Source organism: Oculina patagonica, chromosome 5 (assembly GCF_052425735.1).
Source record: "Oculina patagonica isolate OP01 chromosome 5, crgOcupat, whole genome shotgun sequence".
Taxonomy (NCBI): Eukaryota; Metazoa; Cnidaria; class Anthozoa; order Scleractinia; family Oculinidae; genus Oculina; species Oculina patagonica.
Window position 1 is genome coordinate 15,680,908 of NC_135762.1, and position 18,321 is coordinate 15,699,228.

The window sequence follows — 18,321 nt, forward strand, 5'->3', positions numbered from 1 at the left end:
ATTTTATATAATTGAAATCATTCCTGGTATTTTTTTTTAAATTTAATTCCTGTCTTTCACTCTCTCAGCAAAAACGCTCCATGACCTTCCTTTGGACTGGACGAGTCTCCCAGTGTCTTCTCTCGGAGTAGCCTCACTACACGCAAATTACAAGAGTGCCTAAAAAAAGGGGATTAATAGGAATAGAAAATCAATAAGGGAAACAATATGAATCACTTTCAACCAGTTACTCTGTGGAAGACATTTCTATGCTGCAGTATTTACTTTTAAAAAATATAATACATAAATGTCTAGTAAAAATTCAATTGATCACAATGAATTTACTACCTATATTCACCTGTTGGTTAGTAAGGCGGGAAAGTAATTTCGCCGAACCATGTCTAGCTGACTAAGTACTAGAGTGGACTATCCAGTAAACTTCTGTTTACAAAACTTGCACTCCAAATACTGTGTACCCATGTAGTACCATGCTATCAACATCCAGCACATGTCTTATTGTTCTGTATAAACTGGCTTGTGTCAGGATAACCTGTGACACAAACAAAAAAAAATACAAATTTATAATGTTGATTTCAGGAGAGCTTAAAGACTTGACCAGCTGCTGAAGCCTGTTGCTTCTGTCAATCAGTGCATGTTTTTCGAGAATAATCTGTTCCTCGAGAGCTTGGATTTGTTGCTCCATTTGAGCTTTCATCTTTAACAACTTTGCCCTCTCGGAGGGCAAAGTCTCTGCAAAGTCTCCACTCGCTGTGGTGCCCAGAGGAAGAAGGCAACTGAAAGTAGGCATCAGGTGAGGTTGGTGGGTTGCTGTGCCTTTGCGGAGTGCATGGCAGATGGTACCACATTTGTGGGTTGGTAATAATTTCCCTCTTTCCAGATTTGGGATTTCTTCGATACAGCATTTTGCTCAGCCAGTCTTGCTGTGATAGAGGCAGCGACTCTTGCCATGCCTTAGGAAGGGCCATTTCCAAAAAAAAATGCATGTAAATGTTACCAAAGATCACATTATATAACTATATCTTTCTCTAACCTTCAGTTTTCTCAAACATCTCAATAATGAAAACTTTTCCATATCTCTTGTTGGGTACTTGACAACTGTGCTGCAGTTTGAACAGTGGGCTGAGCCGCTGATACTGTTGCAGTAATAACTTGACCAATGGTGTCAGAAAGCTGACCTCTTGTGGTGTTAGGTTGGAAACCTTAAAAGAATGAATAAATGGGTAATAAATCCATATGCAAAATAACCAAAAACTAACGTTTTAGTCCTGTCAATACTCAAACTCATAAATTATAAAGCATTTAATTGAAGTCAACCTGTGGCTCTCTGCTTCATCTCCTCTAAAGCCTGAGCCAAGGCCTGATCATCTGCTGCTACCACAACTTGCAATGGTGCCTTCTCTTGCATTCGCAACGGATACTTCTTCAACTGGTCCAACTGACCACCAGGGTGTGGCACTGGGTGACAGAGAATTTCATTCACATAGTTTCTGTGCTCCTCTGCCACTGAATGGAACAGTGCTGCCCTTCATTTCTGGGAAAATGTTAACATACCTATAGATACATAAAGAAACAACATTTCTTATTGAAGAATACCTTTACAGCAAGGCGCCCAAAAGTGTGACCACTTTTAATTTATTCACATTCTTTCGTGCAGATTTAATCCAATCAGAAGTCAACTGCAAGCTATCCACGGCTTTTGATTGGATTAAATCTGCACGAAAGAATGTGAATAAATTAAAAGTGGTCACACTTTTGGGCGCCTTGCTGTAAAGGCATAGGTTGACCCAGAGGTAAAACCCGTTAGCATTGTAACCTTCTATCTTCTTGACAGGTTTTGCAGGGTTGCTGCATATGGTTGTTACTTTTACCTCCGCATAGCACTTAAAAATAGTTGCAGGTCCACCGACCATGTTATTGCGAAACAGCTGGTATAGTGGCTCACTGTGGAAGTTTGACAGGTGAACGCCTTGTTGTTTAAGGAAACCCATTTGAAACTGAAATGCTAGTCCTGGAAGGCTGATGGCCTCCTTGAGCATGTCAATACTGTGCTCTCGCCAAAAACCACACATTTAGTCCAATGCTTCTTAAAACGGAGCCACATTAAGGTTGTTGTACCATTTGAGGAATTCGAAATCTCACATTGTCTCTATTCCTTCTTTTACTCTTTCGCACTAATGGTGGTATATTTCAACCACGAAGAAAAAGTACTTTGTTCTGGTAATCGAGGAGTTTATTCAAACTGTCTAACCACTCGAAGGGGAAGTGACCCTTCTCTTGGGAACAGTCCTATGTTATACTTCTAGAAATCTACTTGAAGCAAATACATAGACAATGAAACCTAACCTGGAATAAAGTAATTGATGTGTAGGTGGAAGGACTCATGGCCAACATAGTTGAGCCACATGCACACCAGGCACCTTTAGTGCCGACCTCCGTGTAGAGCTGAACGCCTGGTGGGTCAGTTATACAGCTGACATGTTCTCGGGCCTCTTCCCATTCCTCCCAAATCCTCTTGTGATTGAAGAGAGGCACACCCAGCGTATCACGTTCCTGGGGACTGTCGAAGAACTCGATCAGGTTGTTGATATTTTCTGTTATTTCCTCCGTGCTTCGGGTTGTACGGCGGCAGTGAAGGGCGAACTCTCTATCTCCAGGCTCCTTTATTCCCTGGTGCAGGGAAAACTCAAATTATATAAAAATAATTACATGTTGTTCAAGTACGTATGTAATGACTGGGAGCTTGGACAAAAAATGATCAGAAAATTAACCAAAAAGTATCATTTAACGATAAAAAGGATAAAAAGGAACAAAGAACAGTAAAAAAGGGGGAAACAATCAAAAACAATAATAAAAACACTGCTGGTTTGAAAGCAATACTGTTTAATGCCAATTGTTGACACACTATACTTCCATGCCTTGAAAAGACTGCGTTTTTTTACAAAATGAAGGCAAGGGGTTGTCGCTTAATGTTTATTCCTTTTTCTTTTTAACAGGATTTGCTTTCTTTCGTGCTTCAAACCAAGCCTCTTTATTTACAAACTGTCTGCCTTCAACTGCTGGACAAAACTTGTCAGTTCCTAGCTCTCCTGTATTTCTCCTCTATTTTTAGCTGCTTGCAGTGCTTACAAATGTTACAGGTTACCTTTCAGACTTATGTTCCCTTCGCTGCAACTTCAGAAGTCGATGCTTCCTCTGCCCTTTTCCTTTGGTGTTTCTCCAGTACTGGTTTCGTGAGGAGGTTGTTGGGGTCAGGTTGCTGCCTTGAGTCATCATTGCTTTTCTTCTACGTTCACTTGGTGTGTTTGAAACAGTTTGAAAATGGTATTGTGTCCGAGACTGTAGTGGCTTTGGTTTCTGGCTGTTTTTCCACCTGTGTTTATGGAAAAATAAAATGATATAAACTACAATTTACGATTTAAAAAAAGAAAATATCGCAAAAAAGATATTTTAAAAAAGTGGCTCAGTTGTGTGAAGTGCACTTCTCATTTTTCGAAAGCATTGTTTGTTTCATTTACATACCAAGAGAGGAGAGTTGTTTGATTGATCTTGTTTGACTGAATGTTCGTTTCTGATGTTATGGTATTTATCCAGAATTATTTTCCACCTTGAAACACTCTTTCCTTGTTTTTTTTTTTTGGCGAATTGTAGGTTGCCTCCAGCTTTACACAAATGGCCTCAACAAATGGTCTACTGCTGTGGCTGGTCCAGAGTTTCCGCCAACCATTGCTCTAAAAAGTTAAAAATAGCCAAACAAACTAAAACATCGCGTCAATAAGGAAAGCATTAAATGAATCATTTCCAGATCTTTGTCAATGCATATATATACACTAATTATAAAATACGAATAATCCAAAAGAAAATGAAAAGTCTCGATAAAAAAATTTACATTTATTTAATTCAATAAAAATACCAGTAACATTAACAAAACAAATAAGCTGCAATAAGTAAGTGTGATTAACATTTATTTAAGGTTTGAAATATTACTGATAAAAAAAAAGAAATGATTTGTTAGCAGTAATATATTTTCTTCCCTTCCCCTGTATGTCAACAAAGCTGGAAAGTGGCTGCGACGGCACATGTCTAACTGCTCCAACACCAGGCTAGACCATCCTGCAAACTTCTTTTACAAAATCCATGCCCATAGAGTACCACCCATCCACATTACGTTCCTTATGAACAGTACGGTAAAGTCCCGCTTGGATCAAGTAAAAACATACAAAATGTGGACCATATTAAGGTGGCTCGACCCAGTTTTTTTTCTAGCGATACCTATCAAATTTGAAACTCTCATACTTAAAGAGATTGATGTCAATGACAAAACTACTATATCACATGCATTACACATAGACTGAACTTCAATATGATATAAATTTTTTGGCGATCAGAATGAATATCACGTGGCAATGACGTCACACAGGGTTTTGCTCTGAATCGAATTTTAGGCGGTAACCGCATTTTCTCTCGAGATCCTCCACGCTACGTATACCTTGGGTGTTTGCCTTCATCTCAGTGGAGTTTCATCGAAATCTACAAGAGGAATTTTGAAATATCTTGGAATTTCTTTTTAGATGGTATAATTTATGCGTAAAATAAAGTCAAGACTTCATATAAAGAAATTTGCTTCTTTTTTTATGTTTAATGAGAGGATTTAGCCCACATTCCTTTTAGAAATGTCCCATATACTACATCCAAACCTTTAGAAGAAAGTAGACTTGCGCGATTTCGAAATATATGAAATATATGAATCATAGTGAAGCTCAATGTTTACCTCTATTTACAAATTTTCCGCCTACTTTTGCAAAAAAGCGATTATTTCAAAAACCCGTCGATGAATTTTTTCCAAAATTTTTCAGGATGAAAAATAATCAGTACACCATACAATTCCTAAATTTCATGCTCATTGAAAATTTCTAAGGTTGTCTAAACTAAAAGCAAAATTGAGTAAACATTGAAGCGATGTCGAAGTTTTGAATAATTTTGTGCTCTGGGATTTCCTATTGTTTTGATTTAAACACAACATCGAATTCCATGCACCACGCATGTAATGACCACGCTTGGCTACCCTCCGAAAGCTTTCCGAAATAGTTCGGAATATGGTAATATTCTCATCGAGTTCAAGTAAACAATAATGGATGAATGAATACATCTCCAACTGAAGAAAGCAGTCGCACAACACCAAACTCAAAGCCGGTTAACTTTTATCTCAGCCAAGACTTCGACCCAACAAGAAAAGCTAATGCGTGACAATTTCTTTTCCATTGTTCCATATTTCGGAAAGATTTCGGAAAGCTTTCGGAAGGTAGCCAAGCGTAGTCATTTCACGCGTGGTGCACAGGAATTCGATGTTGTGCTTAACTCGAAACAAAAGAAAATCCCAGAGCACAAAATTATCTCAAGCTTCGACATCGCTTCAATGTTTACTCAATTTTGCGTTTAGTTTAGACAACCTTAGAAATTTTCAATGAGCATGAAATTTAGGGATTGTGTGGTGTACTGATTATTTTTCATCCTGAAAATTTTTGGAAAAATTTCATCGACGGGTTTTTGAAATAATCGCTTTTTTGCAAAAGTATCCGTAAAAATGGTAAATAGAGCTAAACATTGAGCTCTACTCCGATTAAGATATTTTCATATTTTTCGAAATCGCGCAAGTCTACTTTCTTCTAAAGGTTTGGATGTAGTATATGGGACATTTCTAAAAGGAATGGGGGCTAAATCCTCTCATTAAACATAAAAAAGAAGCAAATTTCTTTATATGAAGTCTTGAGTTTATTTTACGCATAAATTATACCATCTAAAAAGAAATTCCAAGATATTTCAAAATTCCTCTTGTAGATTTCGATGAAATTCCACTTAGATGAAGGCAAACACCCAAGGTATACGTAGCGTGGAGGATCTTGAGAGAAAATGCGGTTACCGCCTAAAATTCGATTCAGAGTAAAACCCTGTGTGACGTCATTGCCACGTGATATTCATTCTGATCGCCACAAAAATTATATCATATTGCAGTTCAGTCTATGTGTAATGCATGTGATATAGTAGTTTTGTCATTGACATTAATCCCTTTAAGTATGAGGGTTTCAAAGTTGATAGGTATCGCTAGAAAAAAACTGGGTCGAGCCACCTTAAGTGTGCAAACCTTATCTTTCTTCTTTTCTGCTCTGCCTGGCACTCCTTAGTACACCTGAGATCAACTGCCAAAATCGTCTCCCTCTTGTTGCCTGAGCTGTGTCCAGCCAACTTCTATACCACTTTTTCGGTGAAGTCCAGTTTAAGTATGCTGGCAAAGGTGGCGGTGACAGATCCCTTGATCTCTTCCATTCTGGGAAGTATGTCCTGGACATAATGCTGTTAGGAACCACTTGCAGGCAGGCAGTTTGGTAAATTTAGGAAGGGGGGGGGGGGGTCTTTGAACTGAACGAGTGTCACTAGGCCAGAGTTTCCAGCCTGCCTGTAATACTGGAAATCATTTAAGTACTGTATTGTTCTTGACAGCCATCTCTCACTATGTTACTCGTAAAGTTTTTGGGGGGGGAGTTGGGTTGTGCTGTTCCAAAGGCCCCTCTGTCACATCATTCTGATCACTCGCACATCGCATGCATTATGGTACGTAAGAATAGCTGTGAACAGAAGCCTGTGACCCATGTCCAAATGATTCACTATTGGGGAACTCCAGCTTATGGCCTAAGTAAAAAAAATAAGAAGTACTTGAATTAATAAAATAATTAAAATGGAATTATAAAAAATATAGTTAAAATGGAAAAAAACTGAATGTGATAATAAAAGTAATAGTTATTATAATTATTATAATGACTATGAGATAGGAATGTCAGGTTTTGAATTATTGAACAACTATACAGTGAAAGCATTTAATAAGTACCGCTGGAGATATGCATGGTTATGCTGATTCAGAGAATTGCTCTGCAGGCAAAGCACTTGGTGATGGTAGGCTAGTTTGGGTCGATGAAGGACCAGTCAGCGGCAGGCTTGAAAAAGTACCAGTCTAGCTGGATGAAGGGACAGTCTGCACGCTTGAGGACCTACCTGTTTGGCCAGATGATTGACCAGTCTGGTTTGGCTGGGAATCGTTAAAGAAACTCATTATTATTAGGGAATAGGTGAAAAGCTATGCCACATACCACAAATCTTATGCTATAGAATATTTCGACAATGTGTCAAAATTGACAAGTTATGTGAGAGTTTGTTCCATCTCTTCAGTAAACTGCACTATTTGAAGGTCATCCGCATTTTCCTCCTCCTTCCATCTCTTTAAAATGTAATTTTTCAGTTTGTCCAGCTGTTCCCCAGGATGTGTCACAGGATAATGCATCGGCTCTTCAACAAATGCTTTGTGGCCTTCGTTTATTGAATTAAACAAGTCCTGTCTGGTCATCTGACTATAATGGCCAAACCCCACAAGTGCCTGCCCCTCTCTGTCACCCCCACCAGCTCTGGCTTTGGATTGTGCTTGTTGCCATTGGCGCATGCTTTAATGGCACTCTTCATTTCCCGAAACATATTTACATACCTACACATAGTACCGGTACATACAAAATATATATTATTTTCTTATCAAGTTGCTATTCAATAAATTTTGATAATTTCATAAAGAGACACAACAGGTATATAGATAATGTACACCTTAGTTTTCTTAGACTTACAGAGAAGGTGAACACAATTTAGAAATTCAAGTTACGTGATTAAATCATTTTGAAATTAAAAAATGCATAGCCGGCGACATTACAAATGGTTATGTGTACAGTGCAACACTTTTTAATTGAATAAAATGTTTAAAGTAACATATATATAGTAATTACCTGTTTAGAGCCTCCTTATTATCCCACTGGGGATCAAGAGTCCTCCTGGCTTTCAGTCGAGCTTTCTCGTGTTCTGCCATTAGCTTCACCGCCCACCCAACATCATTTTGCAATAGCCAGAAGAAGCTCTTCACTCGATATTTGCCAAACTGGAGGAAACTCATGCTTAGTACCCATTCTGAATTGTCAGGATTTCCAGTCTCACAGCCCGCCGCTTAGCCTCATCTCCACTTTCTTTAACAGTCGCCATTACAAATGGCCAACAGTACGTTAGTTACAACATTTCATCAAAAATACTTCTTTCTTTTCATATGTAATACAACAGCTTTCATTTAGCATTACGTTACAAACTTAATACAGCTAAAACTGCAGTGACCCAGTAATCTGTACTACTATTGATGAACATCGGTTTCTCTATTTATGTGAAACTTTACAACTGTAAGCAACACAATTTTAAACGACAACTAAAAGCAACTACAAAGGTATGTTTCATTACTGCATATGTTTCGTTAGACGAATTGTCCCAGTACCATCTGTCAGAGCTCACCTGTTCAGCATGTCAACCACAGAGCCGTCCTTCTTAACGTTTCAAACACACTCGACACAAACACTCAACTGCCCTTTAACTGAGATAACCTCGCCCTCTGCCAACCACTTAACGCTTCCTATCTCAGTAAACCTCCCCTCCACCTCTTGCCCTACAACCTCATCATATTCCAATGCAATGTCGTTGTTGTTCGCAGGTTCTATACGGGATCTTTTTGTCAACACTATTTGCTCCTCTAAGTTTCCCCCACTGTACTTTCCGCCAAAGTTGACAAATTTCACCGCTTCTCTGGATTCTTCGTACCCTTTAAGAACCTTCTGCTTACTGGGATCAAAGCACACACAGCGCTGCTTGCGTCTTTCATCGACCTGCAGCGAGAAATTGAAAATGAGCATCCAGCTGCAAAGCGGCGGAGAAAGTGCCATACATTGAGCCTAACTTCAATGTTGTCCCATTAGTGGAATATTGCCTGCATTCTCGGTGTGCAGCAATCCCGGTCAACATACAGGACTTTCGCGGTGTAAGGTTAGCCTCCCTAAATCGCTGCATTAAGCCTTCAGCCATGCTCTTCAACCCATCGCCTTCAGAGTCAGTGAAAACAGACATCAAGACCTGCCCATACTCGTTGCCAACATTGGTAACCCATGTGGCAGTACCTGCTGCTTTTTCTCCCAATTTTTTGGTCACCTGACCGCCGAAGAAAAGGAATTCATATTGACACATATTAAAAAATTTGTTGAAAATTTTTAAGCATAAGCCCTTGATAATAATTACATCAATAAAAAATCTCGATGATTTGGTAAGTGCAGAATGCAATATGGAACAATTGAAAGTATGATGTTTTATATATGTTCGTGTTTATTTGTTTTACTTTACTTTCGGAAAAACTGTTCACAGGCTACTTGTATTCTTTCCTAGGTGTTCCTTACGTTAATCTTTGCAAACGTAACACGACACTTTTGTTCGTTTGTAACAAAATACTTTTGTTTTCCTTGAAAATGCCGTAACATGAAACTCTTGTTTTTTGTTTGTTTTACGGCGACATCGATGACATTTGTTTAATTTAATTAAGTTACGGTTTAAACTGCACGAAAGACGATTCTCAAAACTAAAGAACAAATCTAATCAAAAAACATCTTTTTCGAAAGGGTTTTTAAAACGCAGTACAGCTAGGATATTTGTTTCCTGGTTATCAGGTGTTCACGCCGAAAATCCCGGTGCAAGTTTTTGCATACCTAATTACGATTTACGAAAGCGCTGTGAACACGTCACACGCTCACTCAAGCATGAAGCCGAGAAGCACGTAGTGTGAAGATTTCTTTCAAGAAATGTCGGAACCGTCACGAAAGCATGTTCAAACACTAAAGCGGCAGAGGTTTTACAAAATAAAACGGAGGTTAGTTCAACCGATGGAGAACAAATAAAAGGAAAGGAAGTGACGGATGTAACATGATATTGTTGTTTTTTTCTCGCAGATCGCTGTGATGCCTTTTAAGTCTAATTAAATTAACGCCACGGATTCTACAGGAATTCAACCGCATTGAAAAGCACACCACGTTAGGCTTTAATACAAAATTTCTAAACACGTCACTGTTATTTTAATTTTCGATAGCTTGAATTTCAGTTTGTTATTGAAACAGCAAACAAGATACTTTTGTTTTTGTCAAAAACATGTAACATACTTTTGTTTTTGTCGAAAACGGATGTAACATGATGTCTATGGTAACGTGATTTATTTTCTGCAAAGAAGGCGACATTGATTATAGCACAGATGTTATCAGGTTATCAATTAATTATGAGATGCTAGATCACCTTTTCTAAGAAAACAGCATTGCCATATCAAGAATTATTTCACATGATCTGCTATGACGCCTTACTGTCTAATTCAATTAATTTGTGGTTTTAACTTGGGGCCAAGGAGTCTACACGAATCCTTCTGCAGAAGAAAAACGCAATGTTCGTGATGAAGACTGATCTGCGCATGCGTTTAGCACAAAGTATTTTTTTCCAGAAAGAATTGTACCACAAGGAGAGCATAGTGCTTTCTGAAACAAATATATACCTTGAGTTCTTCAATTGTAAGTATCGTAATGGACTCCCCGATTTACCAAGGGCACACGGTCAGGTGCTCTCCATCCCCTCCCCCCTTTACAGAAATAATTAATTAATTGATATTAATTAATTAATTGGTGATTAAAAGTTTACACCGCGTTAGCGGTTTAGTGGCTTAGTGGTTTAGTGGTTTAGTGGTTTAGGGGTTTAGCAAACGCCAACCCACCAAACCATCACAATAGTGCATTCTGCACTAAAAAGATGCCTATTTTCAACTTATTTTCTCCACCAATTAACTATTGTTGTCTTTTGGGCATAATAACTATTATTATAAGTATGTTTAATGTATATGTACTGTTTAACGTTAGAAACCTTTTTGTGGAATCCAGCTTAAGGATAGACCCAAACGTTGATGTGATTCTAGCATTAAGTTCATCTAGTCCTGACATCACGTCTCGGACATACACTGCAAGGAACCAAGGAGCCTTGGGAACTGGAACCATTTCCAGTAGTGGTACTTCAGGCCTTTGGATGCTAAACATATCTCTAAGCACCTGTATGTGAAAAGGCTCTCTAGCCTGCAGAAACCACAAGACCCTCTGGATGTGCACCTTACTATGGTGCTCAAGTATCTGCTTTTGAAGCTTACATGTAGTTGAGGAGTTGCGTTCATGAACGAGCCACACAACCATTAAATCACAAGAGTATCTGAAGCAAGCAGAGTAATCCAAAAGAAAATGAAAAACCTCCCTAAGGATTTTACATTAATTCAAAAAAAATACCAGTAACAATAACAAAGGGGCAATATCCTTAACATATTATATAGAACTGTATTAGTGTTGACTATGACATAGGAATGTCAAGTTTTTCACTTGCACATCGCATGCATTGTGGTATGTAAGAATAGCTGTGATTGAAGCCTGTGGCCCATGCCCAATTGTTTCACTATTGGAGAACTCCAGCTTAAGGCCTAAGTAACAAAAATAAGAAGTACTTGTATTCAACTACATGTATCAATATTTAAAATAAAATGCAATTATAAAAAAAAATGAAAAAAAGCTGAATGTAAATGTGACCAGTCTGGTTTGGCTAGTTGACGGTCATCTGCATTTTCTCTTCCTCCCTTCTCTTTAAAATGTAATTTTTCAGTTTGTCCAGCTGCCCCCAGGATGTATCACAAGATAATGCATCGGCTCTTCAACAAATGCATTGTGGCCTTCTCTTGTTGAATTCAACAAGGCCTGTCTGGTCATCTGACTATAATGGCCAAACCCGACAAGTGCCTGCCCCTCTCTGTCACCCCCACCAGCTCTGGCTTGGGATTGTGCTTGTTACTGTTGGTGCATGCTTTAATGGCACTCTTCATTTCCGGAAACATATTTACATACCTACACATAGTACCGGTACATACAAAAAAATATATATTTCTAATCAAGTTGCTATTCAAAAAATTTTGATAATTTCATATTTCATGTCAAAAAAAAGACACAACAAGTATATAGATAATGTACAACATAGTTTTCCTAGACTCACAGAGAAGGTGAACACAATTGATAAATTTAAGTTACATAATTAAATCATTTTGAAAAAAAAAATCATAGCTGGCGTCATTTCAAATGGTTATGGGTACAGTGCAACACTTTGTAATTGAATAAAATAATTAAAGTAACATAACTATTACCTGTACAGAGCCTTCTGGGGATAGAGAGTTTTCAGTCGAGCTTTCTTGTGTTTTGCCATTTCCATCACCGCCCACCCAACATTATTTTGCAATAACCAGAAGAAGCCTTTCCCTCAATATTTGCCGAACTGGAGGAAACTCATGCTTAGATCCCATTCTGCATTGGCGCCTATTTTACAAAATTTTGTGAGATAGAGTTCAGGTGCTGATTGAAATGAGAATAAAAAACGTAAATACAGCTGCTGCATTTATTATTCAATAACTAAATCCTAAATTCTTCTTATAAATAATTCAATTAAGTTAAGACCTATATGAAAGGAACAAAAAGGAGGGGAAAAGAAAGGGGATTCCCTCGGTGCACCAAAGCGCACTTAATTTGAAAAATGTGATGACTGTGTGGGGGAATTTGTCACTGAACCGCACAAAATCGAGTTGGAGAAAAAAATTGTCGTAGTCATGATTAATAACAAGCCACTGAATGGAGCTTGTGCTTCAAACACATTTATTCCTCGCGAAGCGAGGCCGAGCGTAGCGGGGTGTATAATTTTGTCCCTCAAAGGGCTCAGGCGGGATGAAATCTCGTGTGGAGTTTACGGTCATATTTGTGAGCTTGGTGTCTGGCGGAAATGACGTCACACGGCCGCGCTGGTGGCCTAATGGTGTGACGCGCTGGCTTGAAATCAGATCTTCGGGACTGAGGGCAGGGGTTCGAATCTGGCTAGGTTTTTTTTTTTTTTTTTTTTTTTTTTCTACTATTATTTTTTTTTGTGGGTTCGAATCCTGAGCCTTTCATTTTTATCGTTTTTCTTTTCGGATTAAAATAACACTGATTTCCACATAATACTCCCTCAACGCCTATTCAGGCTATAAACTGCTGGTGTTGAAAACTGTTCATTGTCTGCTGTATTTTGTCGAAGTCTCTGTAATCGGGCAGTTCATTGTTGTTCAGTTTCTGTTTGTATTCTGTCTGCTGTATTTTGTCGAAGTCTCTGTAATCGTGCAGTTCGTTGTCGTTCAGTTTCTGTTTCTATTCTGTCTGCTGTATTTTGTCCGTTACTAGGCAACAATAACCCAGAGCTTCGCGAGGCCCTGCGAGTCACGTATTACTAGTTAACATTTACTGATTATGTTTCGTCGCGTCTTTCTTTACCTCGGCCTCTGCCTTCCTCAATGCCAGCCATTCTTCTTTGGTGATCTGGCCCGGCGCATTCGGGCAATATCGTTTGCCACAAAACTGGGTGTGCCCAGTACCAACCATTGCCTCGTTGCAAACTCTGCAAATATACTCTTTACGTGTATTTTTCTTTTGGAGCAAGTAAGTTCTTCTCTGATGGCCGACTGGTCGTACATCCTTTTTCGTTGCTGCCAGTCTGTCATACGACTTACCGGTTTTGACTGGGATGAACACGATGACGTCTGGGTTGGCTTTACAGTTCTTCCAATGTTGGTCTGTCGCACAGTGACAGCCTTGACTGAAAAAACTCCTCTGGAGTCTTGGGCTCCCTTTGCCAGAGGATACGGCATTGGCAATGACTTTCCCTTGAACATGAAATAATTTTAATAGCCATAGAAAAGTGAAATTACTTTTAAGTAATTTTACTTTAAAAAAAGTTTAAAAACTTTTTAACAGCGTACACTATGTTTTTATTTTTCAGAGTGAAGATGACAAAGCATTGGAAGTTTGGCTTGAAACTGTCGAAGAGGACTTAACTTTATGTGAGCAGGTATGATAAATTTCTTTTAAAACTAGACTAAGTGAGTTGCTTGCATGATTAAACTTTTGCAAAAACCATTTACCATTTACAATAATGCAATTTACTTTGTAGGAAGAAATTGCTGTGGCAACTTGAAAACCCAGTTCCATAGTTCAAGGTACATGTACATCACATACCCATGGTCGAGGTACATACATGTACACATGTACATCCGTGAGGCGAGTTATTTTAGCTGTGCGACCAACAGTGTTAAGTGCAGAGGTATGTATATGAGGTACTTTTATATTTGTTCCTCACTGCTTACACAAGGTGTAATTACATTGACTAAGAGTGGAATAACTCATAATTGTCACCTTTTTTCTTTTTTTTATTTAGGCACCTCAGGTAGTTCCCCCTGGGAGTAGTTCTGCTACTTCAAGTCTTCCTGCAAGTATTACTGATAATACAGTTCCCTCTGTAGACAGTGCTACTGCAACAGTCTCAAGTGAATGCGTAAGTTACTTTTTTGGCATAAAGCTATGGTATCAGAGAACTGATTTATTTATACATGAACTTTTAGAACAAAATTTATTTGTATATAGTTGCTTCAGATAAAAATAGGCAAAAAATAGAATAAATAAATAAATGAATTAATTTATTTACTTATAAATTATTGAATTGATAATGCATATATCTGGTTTTGCAGAAGCCAGTGCCAGCAGAAGACCTTCTGTCACCATAACCACCACTGTCACAATGTCATATGCTACAGACGTCAGCTTGCATTGCCTGAAAGGCTGGAAAAAATATTTTAGAAAATGACAGACAGTAGATTGGTCATGATGCGTTTGCAAAGAAAGGTGAGCTGGTAACCAGACTGAAGATGTGGTGGTACCCCCCACCCACTGAGCTGACAAGCTCTCAGACAAAGCCAGTGCTATCTGGATATTTCCATCGACGCTTGTTTTTATGGATTCCAAGAAAAATGGGGAAGATTTTTTTACACCGCCAGTGCCCTAACTGCAAAGATCCACCAACTGAAGGTTATTAAACTAATAAAATAATGCATACCGGCATTAGTTTAATCTTTTGCTACATTACCTTCTTATGTATTCTCATTTCGCTCATAGATCACTCCACTCAAAAGGACCATACAATAGAGTGCTTCTTGTTCTAGATGTAAAAGAGTACTACTACCTTGCTGGAGAATACATGAATTGCATCGAGTGTAAGGGCACTTTCATCTCATGGGACCGGTGCATCCTAGAACAGCTGCCAGATGGTGTCCACTCACGCTTCCCGGTTGTGGTGACCCATAAGTTTGCTTGCGATGTTGCTGTCGTCTCGCTGTTGCATTCAAGGACGCCCAGGGACAGTTCTATGGCACTGCGAACAACATCCTGGAGCTTCACAGCGAGGCGTGGAGTCGCCACAGGAGAGAACGCCAATCCTTTAAATTTAAGCCTGTGGAGTAGGATGATGCACCACCTCTTCGTTCTCTTCCGAAATACAAATGGTTCTTGGCATACTATATATGTAAAAGATGTCTGGGACCATCTTTGCCTGCTCAAGGCCTCCATCCATGACCCCTGTATAATGGTGAAATACTGAAGATTGACTCGACTAAAAAGGTAAGACTAAATTTCATCATTCAACCAAACGGTTTACGTTTACGTTTTCCAAAAAAAACTTTATTGTGTAAAAAAATGTACAGTATGGGGTCCAGTTCTCGGCCAGGTCCAGTTTTCGGCCACTTTGTGTTTAACGCGTTTTTTCACGGCCAGGTTGAATTAAAAGAAAAAGTTAGTTCCATCAAACGATAGACTGATTCTTGTGCTTTACGTATCTTGAGTTTGATCCTTCAACTCGCTATAGGAAGCTCACACGTCGAGTTTACGCGGTGGAAGGTTAATTTGTTTTCCCGAAAACTTGTTTGTTTACGGCTCCTTAAAATTCATGGATGTAGCTAAATTCGTATTTTATCCAAAAGCGCCTGCCAAACGAGCTAATTTTTGGCATGTGAAACGTAGAATAATTAAGGCTTTCTGCTAAAGTTAACTTTTCGTTGAACCGTTGTATTTTTTTGGTCTTAATTTACTTCGAATTTTTTCCGTGCGACTTTTGTGTATTTGCCAGTTCTCGGCCACCCTACTCGCTATCACAGCTTAGCGCTTTGCCTTTTAATATAATTTCGTCTGCTGCTGCCAGAATGAATGAAAGAAATGTTTTAAAAATAAAGTTCAATTAAATCTCTGAGTTTTGAGCTGACTCTTGTCTTGTCTATTATTTCTACAACACCTAACTCTTTCAAGACCTTTTCACTGCAAAATAAACCATCTAAATGCATTGGTCACACAACGCAATTCTGCGGTTTTTGCCAGAACCTGCACATAGGCAAGCAACAAGCTGCGTTAAAAACCTCCTTTTCTAAAGTAAAACAAAGGCTCATAAATATAATATGGGATCGATATAACATAAGTAAGTTTACAGAGTGATTTTTTGACTGAAAATTGAGTCCATTTTACAGAAAATTACGCACGAGCTTTTTGGTGGCCGAGAACTGGGCCAACAAATGGAGCTTTTTTTATTATTGCTCGGGCAAATTAATTATTGACCGGTCGATAGCTTTACACCAAAAAGCTGAATGATGAAGCTGGCTCTGGGAAAAATTTCAAGTTTCTTTGGTTATTCTGAGGAAAGAAATACATTTTTACGTCTGAAGTGGCCGAGAACTGGGTCCCATACTGTACTGTGTTTTTGACAAGACACTTAACTCTCGTAGTGCCTCTCTCCACCCAGGTATATAAATGGGTACTGGCGAAATAATGCTGGGGGAAGGTACCCTGCGGTGGACTAGCATCCCATCCAGAGGGGATTAGAAATATTCCTAGCTACTTGGCTTAAAGGCTGTATTAGTAGTATGCTAATAACGTTGCAAAATTGAATGAAAAAGGTATAAGTGTTTGCTTACTATATGTGCAAAATTATTGTTTGTGTACTATTTCAGGTAGCCAAAAAGCTATCTGGCCATGCGTCTCGGACAGCAGAGTGGGTGCCAAACACGGGCAGGTCCCGGTCAGCGAACTCACTGCTAAGGAAGGAAGGATCTGGGCTCATCAAAATGGCCGGCAGTCTTATAAAAGCCATATAAGGATGTGAGCGTGGATACACATGTATTACTGTATGTTGACAGGGACTGCTACTCTGGGACGAACAGCCCTTTTTGCAGAATGGGATAAACTTCAAATCAGACTCGACATTCACCACTTCATGTGTCATATAGCCACTGGGTGCTCCACTGTAGCCCAGCAGTTTTACCAAACATTCATGGCCAGGCTTTCTCGTGCATTTTTCAGTGGGACAGTAACGATCTAAAAGGCTGGCCTAGAAAAGGGAGCTGAAGAACCAGGGCATAAAGTTTTGACGACTTTTGAGAGCACATCCTCCCTTAAATCAATGGTTTAAGGTTTAGTGAAGAGATTTGCAGCAGCTGAGGTAGAACCACCTCAGATCCTGTACGCGGACAGGGATTGCTGTAGATCTCAGGATCGGTCGAGTTGAATATCTTACATTTTATGGGACGTCTTCCTGCTGGACATAACAGTGAGAGCCATTCACTCTATGGGGTGTTTATGGGGAGCCTGGCCAGATGCATCTTTGAGTGGGATGCGAATGATCTTGCACTGATATACAGTGCCGAGAGAAGGGTGTTGGGAAGGGCTGGGGTTGCTAATCCATCTGACTCTAGACAGTCAAGAAGGCTGTAACGAAAGGCGAATTGACACGTCACTGCTGACGCCGTACAAGAGGGGTTATGCATGGAAGAGCTGATGTCCTCCAAGTCAGGTGCAACAGATGCCCTTGAGGTTCCATTATTCAGGGAAGACATGCTGTCAACAGTTTGGCCAGAACAAAACGACACTTGCCCTGCATTCAGGACCCCCTGGAATCCAGTTGTACGCTATCACTGGCTACGTGACGAAGGGTCAAGTTTAGAACATTTAAAACGTTTGAAAATTTGGAACACTGAGCATGCGTAGTTGAATCAAGTATGGCGGCCTAAGTCGTTAACGTTAAAGTAAAATGTTTCCTAATTTTACGTGTAGGTAAGCGGAATATTTCGATGCTTATATGTTACTACCAAAAGAAAGCGAATTTATCAGTGTTTACCGTACGTGTGTAAAAATGAATTCATTATTCATACATCGTGCTTTATTGTCGAACAATTGAAGCACTCGTTTGCAAACGTGGCCTATTTCGTTTATTATTATTCATAAAGGCCACAGCTGTAGAACTAACTCGAGAAACGATCGCACGTTTGGGCTGTTATGTAAGTTCAGCGAAGAAAGACATCAGTGACCAATGAAATTCACTCGGAATTTGGAATTGTTTGTTTTATGTAAGTTTATTATAAAAAGAGTATTTTAGGGTCTTTGCCACTAGAATAAAAAGTTAGATTATGCAACAGTGTGTGGTTGTGACTTTCTATTCAGTAAAATAAATTTTGCCCACGGTCATAAACAAGTAATC

General features: G+C 39.1%; 1 protein-coding gene and 1 long non-coding RNA gene across 2 annotated transcripts in view; one reads left to right on the plus strand and one right to left on the minus strand.

Annotated features, from left to right (window-relative positions):
* Window positions 1-18,321, plus strand: part of LOC144652962 (uncharacterized) — a 124,928-nt gene that overhangs the window by 92,673 nt on the left and 13,934 nt on the right. The gene's annotated exons all lie outside the window — the stretch shown is intronic.
* Window positions 11,955-13,992, minus strand: LOC144654074 (uncharacterized). The gene is made up of 3 exons (XM_078514183.1): window positions 13,989-13,992; window positions 13,248-13,636; window positions 11,955-12,266 (listed from the first exon to the last, which is right to left on the minus strand). The coding sequence occupies exons 1-3, from the start codon at window positions 13,990-13,992 to the stop codon at window positions 12,243-12,245; spliced, it is 417 nt and encodes a 138-aa protein (XP_078370309.1). The 3' UTR covers window positions 11,955-12,242.

What these genes read in the sequence shown, in the direction of transcription:
- LOC144654074 (XM_078514183.1), bottom strand. An exon ending in TGAGGAAGGCAGAGGCCGAG is followed by an intron (nt 12,267 to 13,247) that starts GTAAAGAAAGAC and finishes TTTGTAAAATAG; the next exon opens with GCGCCAATGCAGAATGGGAT.